Genomic DNA, 12,022 nt, shown 5'->3' on the forward strand with positions numbered 1-12,022 from the left:
AACAGGTTTTTGGTGGGGGCAACTTTTGTCAGACCTGCAGCAAAAGAGGGAAGGATTAAAAATTCGTTCCATTGCCATGACCATGAACCTAATCACTCAGGTTGCTATGTTTTGTTTTGTTTTGAGCATGCAGCATGAAACTATTGATTTAACGTGACATTTGGGCATTAGTTCCACTGAAATCAGTGAGGCTGGAAAGAATGGAGCTGCATAAAGAAATGAACACTTACCCTTAGCTTAGATGATGTGGCAAATTTGAGAGCTTGCATTACGATGAACTCATTGCCATTCAATTCTTTACATATTTTTATGTCTTAAAAGAGTGATCTCATTCATCTGATGGCCTCTTACAACTTGAGCAAGCTTGTATCTGCTGTCATCACAAAATCATGGCCAATTGATAAAGAAGGAAAACCTCTGAGTGACCTGGAAGGTGTTTTGCATCATCTCCTTGTTTGGCCAGGCATCCAGCATCTTTTCACCTTCAAAGGTATTCACATGTAGCACATAATTGGGAAGGATGTTCTATGTACAGCAGGAAAAATATTTTAGTAGTACCCAATGGAGGAAAGCACATTATCAAAACAGAGCCAAATAACCTTACAGTTGCCCTGCATCTTTCCCTTCCTCTAGCTTGGAGCCAAAGACATGCAAATCAGGCAATCTGGTCACTTTTGGGAGCAGAGGAAAGCCAATGTGCCTCCACTTCCCATTTCCAGTTTAGAGCTGGTGACAGGAGCCAGAGCCATGTCTGTTTGCTCTGCCTCTGTGGCATTCTGAGCTGTACACACACCCCTGCCTCCCTCCTGCATTCTGGACACAGGGAGAACCTGTGAGGGGAGGCAGAAGTGTGTCTGCTTATGTCTTCGCCTACCAGCCTGTGTGTTTCCACTGTCCCTCTTCAGCTTGGAGCTGAAGGAGGGGTGGGGAGGTAGGTTTTGTTTGGCTCAGTTTGCACCTGGCAAATAGAGTACAGTATTTTATATGTATACTAGCTGGCCTGGCCACACATTGCTGTGGGTCATCCCTGTGACTGCCCTCATCCTGTTCCGGTCCATGACCTATTCTGCCCCCTCTTCCCCCCCCCCCAGCTCATCCCTGTGACTCCCCCCACCCTGTCCTGACCCGTGACCTATCCCGCCCCCCGGCTCATCCCTGTGATTGGCCCCACCCTGTCCTGAACCATGACCTATCCCGGCCCCTTGGCCCAGTCTGCGAAGCTGAGCCAAGATGCTGTGGAGAGGGAAGCTTTCCTAGCTGCAGTACCAGTGTAGCTGTCGCTAGAGGGCGCTGTTTTGCAGCATCTCCAGTGCTCCCAGCATGCACTTTAGGGTGAGTTGTGAGTTCTGGAACATAGTTTTTTTGGGGGGTTTACGTGGCGCAGGTGTGACATCTGTCTACGCAAATGGTATGTGGACACTCGCACATTCACATGTGAACTTGTGTCAAAATTTCAACGCAATCGGTCAAGCAGTTTCAGAGAAAAGTTGTCACACACCAACATGGACCTTTTACATTTATATATACAGTGGTGCCTCGCAAGACGAATTTAATTCGTTCCATGAGTCAATTCGTTTTGCGAAAAATTCATCTTGCGAATCGCGGTTTCCCATAGGAATGCATTGAAATGTATTTTTTTGCCCATAGGAACGCATTAATTAAATTTCAATGCATTCCTATAGGAAACCGCGATTTGCAAGATGAATTTTTCGCAAAATGAATTTGTCTTGCGAGGCAACCTCCGATCACAAAACGCATTCGTCTAGCGAAAAATTAGTCTAGCACGGCATTTGTCTAGCGAGGTACCACTGTATACTGTATAGATATGGAGTGAGGACCATGTTGGAGAGGAAATCCTCAGGCTCACTGAGGAATGGCTAAGCAGTCCCCAGGGATACCATGGCAAGTGAGATTAAAAACTCCTGTGAATAAAATGGAAGTGAGCTTGACATTGTGGAAAAGGAGTATCACTTAAGAAAATTGGTGTATTGCTCTGTCTAGGTTATGTTTTATTTTATTTATTATATTTGTTACTCCCTTTATCTTGCCCAGCGCAACTCGAAGTGACCTAACAACCAAACAGATAGACAGTAAACCCCACATAGATATATTAAAACCAAGAAGAAAGAGAAATACATTAAAACATCCCACCCACTTTGAAAAGGCCACAGATAGTTAAAGGCCAAAGGCCTGGTTATAGAGGAAAGCATCTGCCCAACACCTAAAGATATGTAACAAAGGTGCCAGGTGAGCCTCCCTGAGGAGAGCATTTGAGAAATGGGGAACCACCATAGAAAAGGTCTGTTCTCATGTTGCCAGCCTCCAGGCCACTCGTGGAGGGGTTTGTGTTTTTTTTAATGATTTGGTTTGTTTTCACTGACAGTTTTTGTAAGTAGAGGAAGGTATTGATTTCTTCCAGGTTGTTACAATTCTTTTGTGTGTGGTTGTTGTTGTTTTTTTAAAAAAAACTAGGTATCACCATTATATCTAAGTAAAATGTTTCAATACTTAAAAGGGACCTTCGATTTAGTTGCTAAGTATGTACTGGTTTATAGCACAAGAATGAAAACTGTTTATTTGCTTGTTTTTTAATTCTGACCAATCTCACAGGAGGAAGTGGGGACTTCCTGAGCCAACTTACTGATGATGCCAAGGCATTAATGAAGATTACTGAGTCCGTACATAAAGAAATTTATGGCAATCTCATGACAGGCCAGATCTTAATTAGACATTTGGAATTAATTATAAAGTGCAAGGAACAATTTGTGATCATTTGGGAATTAAGTAAGTGAGTTTTTTATCCCCTCATGTGTAAAATATAAATAAATTAATAGGTTTTAAAAAAGATATCGCATGTTTTTTATGCTGTCTTAATGGCTTGCATCAGAAATAGTGAATCCAAGTGAGAGACAAAGGCAGAAAATGAGAAAGGATTTCATGAGCATTTAGCCAGGGGTGCTCAATTAGTTAAACAGACCTGTTAAAAGTGCTAGCTAATTAAGGTAGGAAGAACACCCCTTAGCTTCAGTTGGGCTCACATTTACAGTACTTTCACCTCTCTCTTCCGAGGCAGGAGGCTTGGAAAGTTCAGATCCACCTGGCTTACAGCTAGCTGGACCTGCACACTGGAAGGGTTTACTTCTGCTGTTGAGCATGAAAGTGCCTTTTTCCATTCTGAAGAGCAGAAAAAGAGAAGAGCAGTCATGCTGCCCCTACTATTATTTTATTATTATTAAATAAATAAGTTATTAAATTTCCATACTGCCCTTCATCCGAGGGTCACAGGACAGTTTACAATACATAACATAGTAACAAATGAAAACATTACCACCCCACAGTTATTATTGCTAGCATCCCTTGCTTAGTAGTGTAGCTTTTCTTCTGTTGTTTGGCATAAAGGAGAAGCATCCTCCAATTTATGCTAACCAAGAGAAGGAAAGCCTTCTAAGGCACTGATCTGACCTGATGTCAACCAGGCACTCTGGCACCTTCCAAACAGCCAAACCTTTTAAACCTTCCTGCCCCAACCGCAGAAGTTTCCCGCAAAAGCTTTACGTGTGGGATGTGCTTGACACAGAGAGGCAGATCACTTCAAACTAGTGTGTTTCCCATTATGTATGTCATAGAGCAGAAATATCCTCTTCCTTGGTATCTAGCCTAGTTATGGGTTGTGCTGACATGCTCCCCTCTTCTGCCAACATCCAATGTTTCCATGCTCACTATACAGCTGTGGTTGTGGTTCTCTCCTGCACAGCCAGCACAGAAATGGAGTGCGCTGATTGAGGAGAGATGGAATGTTCTGTTCATCCTCACGCACCACACCCATTGCTCTGGCTTATGCTGCCCTACCAGGAAGCTAGTCATTATAAACAACATCAGATGCCTTCAAACGCTCCATTGGACATCCTCTCATGAGAAGTTTCAGTGCTCAAGGCGGGAATTCCTTTTTTGAGTCAAGCAGGGATTTGCTTCTGCACCATTAGGAGGGCAGGATTTTGTAGTGCTTATTGTAAATAATAATTCTGATTTCAGTGAATAAATCTCTCTCATCCATGGAGAAACCAAAGCAAAAACTGAAACTAGAAGAAGTACTTCAGTTGAGGCTGCAAGAACTAACATCTGTCAAAGAGGAACAAAAACAGTTGGAATTATTTTTGAGCATGTTTCGGAAGGTGGAATACATTGTAAAAGGTAATGGTTTCTAATATATGTGTGATTTTCTTTTGCACATATTTGCTCCTAATGTTGGGAATGAAAGTAATGCAAGACTAAGGAATAAAAAGGCAGCTGAAGTTTCCAATAAGTGAGCAAAATTGTTACATCAAATGCCAAGGCCATTCATTTCTTTTACATACTTAGCCCAGTACATCTTAAAATCTTGAAAATACTTTGAAAGTGTGTGTGTGCCACAAACATACACATATATACGATAACATCTCAAACATATATAAAAGACACACATGCAACCAGGGAAGGCTTCTCCAATCCTCCATTATGGGTTTTGGGACTCTACTCCCACCAAATAATAAAGAAAAAAAAGCATAAAATGCAATTAAAGAATTTTGTGTAAAAAAATGGGCAGTGATCTACCCCAAAGTTGTTGTGCTTTTTTTGGGGGGGGGGCAAGGGGATTGAAGAGGGTCCAATGATTGACCAGGGTGACCCTGTGATCGACTGGTTGGACATGCCTGAACTACAGCATTTGAGTGCAATCTCTTTCTGATCCTTTTTTTTTTTAATAAAACAAAGTTGCTTTATTGTGTTCACAAGCTTATTGGTTGCAGTACAAATCTTAGGTTGTTCCAAATTTCTGATGGTTCCTATACCGGCCTATTACCTCTAATTATAAATTACCGGCCTATTACCGCTAAAGTCAACTAAATAAACATCGGTAAATAATCTGTATCCTGTCTGACAAAAATCACCACCTATTCTCCACCTCAATATATTAAACCAGCTCTCTCTCTGCAAAATCCACCAACTCCTCTCATCTCTCTCTCATCTCTCTCTCATCTGCCTCTCATCTCCCTCCTGCCTGCCTGCTTCTCCCTATATACACCCTGCTTCTGGCTGGAGAGCTCCCATTGGCCGTCTCCCTCCCTGGTAACTTAACCCCTTCTAGGCCCTCTAGAGGTGAAACGCCACATACCTCCCCCCTTAATAAGTTTGAAACAGGAGGGTTAACTTCTCACAGTTACTCTCCTGTTCAAACAACAATAGTTCAAAATACAACATTTATACTTTTACCCTTACCTCCTCCCATCCAAATATACACATATACGGTACATACCACCTCTAAATGCATAAAACAACTTTTTTTTGTTTTTAAAATGTCCACTTGGTCTTCTTCCTCTGGTCTCCTGGGTAGATTGTCAGTCCAATTTTTGGATATCAGAGGTACCGCTGTCGCTCTTGTCGGATCCAAACGTTGACGACGCACTCGATCTATGAGACGACTTTCTGTGGGTGTCAACTGGGTTTTCTTTTCTGACGTAAGCTCGTGGACGCTCGCAACCGACCTCTCTTTCACTCTTGTCTCCCTTGCGAATAGCATTCCTCTCAGGTGGGCATACTTTTAGTCTGCCTCTGGGCCTTGGAATCTTTGCTGCAGACGCAGCTGGCTTTCCTCGGTTAAGACTTGTCTTTGGATTGACAGGCGCTGCCTTTCGCTTCCTCCCTCTTCTAACCATTTTAGGGATAGCTGTATCATCTGATTTCTCAATATCTTCCCTAGGTTGTTCTGACAACTTCTCACTTTTTGAGATCTCTAATTCTGTTACTTTTACTTCAGCTGCAACAGATATTTTATTGCACTTAACTGACCCACAATGCACAGTCAGCTTTCTCTTTTTGGCACTAATTTGGTCATTTCCTTCTGTATTAACTAAGTTAGGTTCTTCAGTAGTTTCCTTAAAAACTATGGGTTTGGTCTTTTTGGTTTCTTTGGAACTAATAGACTTCCTGATCACATACTCTGCTTTCTCAGCTGGCACTTGAGTAATATTGCAGCTATTTTGGACTTTGCTTACAGGCCACAGATCCTTCTGCCACTGAGTATCAGTATCATTTAGACTGTAAACTGTTGGTTCCTATTATAAGAAAACAAAAACCTAGCTTTGCTCAGAAACAACAAGAAGATTCTGAGTTGTTAAATTGTTTTGAGGCAGCCAAACCTCAAACACCTGAAAGCCCTGAAAAGTTTTGCTTGAGCAAGAGACTTTTAGATAGGGAAGTTCAAGCTACACAAGCCCGGGAAGGGAAAGAAATTTTTATAGAACCTGTGATTGAGAACCAAACTCTTAGTTTGGCTAAAAAGCAAAATGAAGACACTGAGAGGCTGCCACATGATTTATTGTTAATCTCTTTCTGATCCTTGTACACCTCCAAACTTTCCTTTCATCTGATTCGCTCTTTTATCTTGCCCCACCCTTTATTATTAAAATTCAATTCTGTACTGTGACAGGGACTACAGGTGTTTTATTTTAAATTAATTGTTTCTGGGGAGTGACATATTTTTGTTTCATGAAAAGTTCCTCAGAGCAATGAGTCGTGTATCTTCTTCAACATGATCTTAATTCAATTTACACTTTGCCGAGCACTTCTCTGCCTTTAAAGTAGACATACAGCATAAACGTTTATGTTGTACTTACAAAAATATTGTAAAGAAATGGACTCACTAGCAGGGTTTGAGTAAACACTTACAATTAAGAAAACGACTAAAAGTTAAGAAATAACAATTTAGAAATTAAGTGTAAAACATGAAAGATAACTTGGTATAGATATGTTAAGAACATAAGAGCATTTATCTAAAAGGCTACAAAATAAGGAAAAACAAATTAAGCAGAAGTAACAAATATTTAAAGAACCAGAAGGGGAAGTTGAGGGAAGTCAAGGGGTGGGGGGAGATTGAGATTTTTCTTTTTTTAATGATGATTGTATTAAACTGTAAAAATCAATAAAATTCTTTAAAAATAAAATAAAAATAAAGTAGACGTACAGGTCTGTTTGACCATAAGTCAGAGTTTTCTTGACATAAGTTTGCTTCCATTCCATTCTACAATTTCTAGGGTAATGACTTTCACTATGCACACATATTTGCTTCCAAATTGAGCTGTGTAACAGGTAGTTGCAGTGAAACTCACATGATAAAGTGTTGCCTTTTATTGCAAGTTGCATATGAGTTCTGCACTGTTAACATAAAAGCTAGACCCAATGACTGTGTTTTGTCTAGGATATAATCACTGGGTGGAGTTTCTAGGCCAATGATGCCTGAATAGTGCTTAAGTATATATAAGATTAGTTTTACTTCCCCCATCTTTTTCTCAATCACCTGATAAACAAGTGTGTTGGTTATTACCCCCTGCACCGAATTTCCTCATGGATACAACACAGCTCCATCCTAAACTCAGTCCCCGGGTTTTTTATCTGATTGTAGGCGGGAATATATATTCAGCATCTGCAGAAAAGCTAGAGCGTTTTTTAATTTTCCTGCACAAACACCCTCCCCAAATCTCATTCAGTGACTTATTTTTATTTAATTTATTGTGTTGTCATCCCACACTTCCTTCAAGCAGTTCAGATCAACATAAAAGGCTCTCCTTCTCATATCCACTTCACTCTTCATTTTATCCTTACAACAACCAAACACTGAAAAGTAGGTAAGGCTGAGAAGTTAGTAACCGGCCCAAGGTCAGTTATGGATTTTTGCAGCTGAATGAGGATTTGTCTTCTATGCAAGTATTAAAGATGCAGAAGCTTTGTCCTCTTTTACACCTGGACACCCTAGTAACATTACAGAAAATGTGAAACTTGCTTGAGTAATATTTGTGGCTTTAATTAAGGAAAGGAATGGGAAATAAAATTTGTGTTCCTCTAGTGAAGCATTCCTTCAGTTTAAATTAATAGTTGGCTAGTGAAACTAAATATAGGGCAAATGGATTCAAAATAGTTTCTAATGTGCTAATGCCTCATTTGCTATTTAATTTGTTACCTGCTAGGGAACAGTAAGCTAGATGGAAGGGGAATGGAAAATGTTTAACTATTTTTTTAGCAAACTACCAATATATGTATTTGATGCTAATATAGTTCATTGCCCAGCAAAAGAAAGATGTTAAACTTGGAGTGTTTCTTCAGAGTTTCTCTTTACTTTTCAGTGGATATTGCTGAAATGGAACAGAAGCACCGTGAAAACCTGTCCTCAAAAGCATTGCATGATGTTGTGAATGTGAGGCATTCAGTTTTGCAGAGTGATGATAAAATAGAGACACATTACCACCTGAGTCCAGCCCAAAAGAAGATGACTGAAACTCTGAATAACTTTAAAGAAAGCAACATCTTCCAGTACTGCTGGGAGTGGGCAGCCGAAAAGCTGGCAAGCAGTACTGAGGATTTGAGCAAAGAGGAGAGCATTGACATTTTGAATCCTGATTTTTTATTTAAATCTTGTTACAATGAATTCTTCAGACTCTATGAATGCCTGAAATCTGAAGAGCTCACATTTGCTGAAGTGGACCTTCTCTTCAAGAATTTTACAAACCATTATGATGGACTGAAAAAGGATTTTCAGATTATATGCCGCCTTCAGCCTCAAGACAGTGGGAAATGGGTAGAGCAACGAGTTGAGCAGATCCAGCAGTATCATAAATTACATTTGGCTTTGGGCTGTGTTAAAGTTATTGACAAGGTCAGGGAAGGTTTAAACCTCTCTGGTGACTTCAGCGACCTGCAACTATTACTGAAATTTGTAAGTATATCCCTTTAAACCCCACCACCCAAAAGGCTGCCATGAAGGCTGGGTGTTCAGGTACAAAAAATAATATGCCTTCTTCACCTTAAATTGTGCAGAAAAGGGAATTTCAGCATGAAAAGCTATCCCTGTTGAAATTCCTTCTTTTACACAACTATGAAAAATGGAGCGGGGAGCCTCAAGACATAGCACACCTCTTCTCCAGACCCTACTCTGCACCCTTCTCAAGTGCTTTGGCTGGAATGTGTCTTTAACTGTGATTATGTCTTGCTTGTCTGGAGGGAGGTTTGTGTGTGTTTAAACGCGGGTCGGCACTGTGGTCTAAGCCACTGAGCCTAGTGCTTGCCAATCAGAAGGTCGGTGGTTCAAATCCCCACGATGGGGTGAGTTCCCGTTGTTTGGTCCCTGCTCCTGCCCACCTAGCAGTTCGAAAGCACGTCAAAGTGCAAGTAGATGAATAGTTACTGCTCCGGCGGGAAGGTAAACGCCGTTTCCGTGCACTGCTCTGGTTCTCCAGAAGCGGCTTTGTCATGCTGGCCACATGACCTGGAAGCTGTCTGTGGACAAACGCCAGCTCCCTCGGCCTATAGAGTGAGATGAGCGCCGCAGCCCCAGAGTTGTCCGCAACTGGACCTAATGGTCAGGGGTGCCTTTACCTTTACCTTTAAACCTACAGTAGGGGGGGAGCAACCCCATCCTTTGTTCTACCCATTTTATTCCTTTGGTGGCCTTGCAAACCACTTGCATGAGACACCCAGGAAGATGTCTTTGAGGCAGTGCCACCCTTGGACTATCCTTTTATTTCTAGAAAATCAGTTCTCTCTTGCATCTGGCTATTCTACAGTGCATTCAGAATTCACCCGTGTCTCTAGAGGGCTTCTAAAATTTCAGTGGTGCACTTCTTAGTAGAGCTGGGCCAAACCTTCAAAGGTCTTTCCCACCCAATGGGTTGAGTGGGTAAACTGAATGTACTCTTGAAGAAGGTGGAATGGGTGTGAAGTTCATAGTGTGTTTTCCTGTGTTTTGTCCGAGGTAGGGGCACTGCTGTTTTGTGATGGATAGGCATTATTATCACAGGCTCAGTTTGCATGGTAAGGTATACAGTGGGTCTGTTAAGCACTTCAGATATTTTGAGTTCCTTGATCATTATTCTTTAGACTAGATATGATTACTACCCTGCAAATCTGAATATAATACAGATGTAATTCTTTTGGAAGTTATTATTCATCATAGAAGCTGCCAGCTGTACAATAGACCTAGACTCTTGAAATTGTTTTCCAAGCATACAGCTCTATGTGATTCACCAACAGTTCTCACTTGTATGGAAGTAAATATGCCCATAAATCACTAGCCAATCTTACTGTGTGAACATGTAAACAGAGGAGAATGCCTGATGGATTAGGCAGGGATCATAATGCAAACCTCCCACTCCCTCAGACCTGTGTGTCAGATGTGTGCTAATGCATACAATAATGCTAATGTGTCAGAGGCATGACAGATGTTATAGCCTGTGAAAGCAAGAGGTAAGTGCACAGATGCAAATGATTGTTTATGATGGCCATTTGTAAATTCATATGGTTAGTAAAACAAACTATCCTATAGCCAGGGCGGGTTCACACCATACATTTAAAGCAGATTCAAAGCACATTTAAAGCATACAAACAGAGAGAGAAAGTATCCAGTTTTCACAGCATAGTAGAAGAAGGAATATCAATAAAGGTTAGCATGCAGTTTCTTTTGGGAGCAGGACTGACTTATGGGTAGTTCAGGTTTGTTTGTTTGTTTAGCAATGCAGCTAATTGCAGAATGACATATGTGTAATTCTGTCATTGTTCATATAATTGGTTTTTAGGAAGATGAACTCCAGTCCTTCGAGAGAGAAAAGCTGTCCTCCATAAGTGCTTCATTGATACATGCTATGAAAGTGCTGCAAGACATCACTGAACCACGTCGTAGGTGCCTTGAAGAACTTGCATGGAGGAGGGAGTTTGTCAGCTGGGTCAAAAAGGTTATAAAAGGTAAAACAGATACATGTCTGTTCTTTTTTTTTTGCTGAAGGTCATAAAAAAACCTGGGAGTGATATCTATCTATCTATCTATCTATCTATCTATCTATCTATCTATCTATCTATCTCTTTTAACTGTGCATCTGGTTCAGCCCTGAAAGTGCATTGTTTGTTTCCCCTAGATATAAATGAGCTAAAGGTATTTGTGGACCTGGCCTCGATCTCTGCAGGAGAAAATGACATGGATGTGGATCGTGTGGCCTGTTTCCATGATGCTGTGCTTGGCTACTCTTCTCTGTTGTATGAATTGAAACAGGAGTCAGGGTTTGAGGAATTTCTGGTGTGTTTGGAAAAACTGTGGAAAGCCCTGGAAAGTGATCCTAAACTCCCTGAAAAACTGGTAATTTCTTTAGCACTACCTTAGCTTGTACCTGCTCTTAGGCAGCTCTGTGCCTGATAGAGAGGTTAACTTTGCTTCATGCCTGATGTGCATTTCTGCTGATGTACTACTACAGTATGTTGCATAAAATTATTGGCTCAAGTGAAGAGTTGCAGCTACTGGGCATATCTGCCTTTTAACTACAGTGGACTTCAGGTTACAGACGCCACTAACCCAGAAATAGTACCTCGGGTTAAGAACTTTGCTTCAGGATGAGAACAGAAATTGCGCAGCAACGGCGTGGTGACAGTGGGAGGCCCCATTAGCTAAAGTGGTACCTCAGATTAAGAACAGGCCTCCAGAGTGAATTAAGTTCTTAACCCGAGGTACCACTGTACTTTTATCTAAAGGCTACCCAGCAGTGGATGCTCCCTTCTGTCACGTGCAGTGCAACTCATACACAATTTATGGAAGCAACAGCATGTTACATGTATTTAATGAAATATTTTGTGCAACGCAAGCTGTATTATACTCAGACAACGGGACTTCCTATTTCAGTACCATCAACCATGGTCTTCTGGAGCAGCTGTCTTGAGTTGGGGGTTAGCTGCACTGCTTTGTGGTGGCTCCATCCCCATAAAGCCTTCAGTGTGCAGTGTTTGATTTTATCCCTGTGCTGTTTAACTACATGAAACTGCTGAGTGGGGTCACCTAGAGTTTTGAAGTGTGTTACCAGCAATATGCTGATGATATGCAGCTCTGTTCTCTCATTTACCTTGGCAAGAGTAGCAGCAGATGTGCTAGACTAAAGTCTTGCCTTGGTAATGGACTGGATGAGAGCCAATAAACTGGCACTTAATCCAGATAAGGTGCTGTTAGTGATTGCCTAGA

At 41.2% G+C, this 12,022-nt stretch overlaps 1 protein-coding gene across 1 annotated transcript in view; it reads left to right on the forward strand.

Annotated features, from left to right (window-relative positions):
- Positions 1-12,022, forward strand: part of LOC118079699 (E3 ubiquitin-protein ligase RNF213-like) — a 105,111-nt gene that overhangs the window by 31,989 nt on the left and 61,100 nt on the right. The window contains exons 13-18 of the mRNA XM_060271058.1: positions 322-490; positions 2,611-2,784; positions 4,033-4,191; positions 8,154-8,743; positions 10,599-10,764; positions 10,935-11,152. Coding sequence (XP_060127041.1) covers positions 322-490; positions 2,611-2,784; positions 4,033-4,191; positions 8,154-8,743; positions 10,599-10,764; positions 10,935-11,152 — 1,476 coding nt within the window. The remainder of the gene's footprint in view (positions 1-321; positions 491-2,610; positions 2,785-4,032; positions 4,192-8,153; positions 8,744-10,598; positions 10,765-10,934; positions 11,153-12,022) is intronic.

Source organism: Zootoca vivipara, chromosome 2, assembly GCF_963506605.1.
Source record: "Zootoca vivipara chromosome 2, rZooViv1.1, whole genome shotgun sequence".
Taxonomy (NCBI): domain Eukaryota; kingdom Metazoa; phylum Chordata; class Lepidosauria; order Squamata; family Lacertidae; genus Zootoca; species Zootoca vivipara.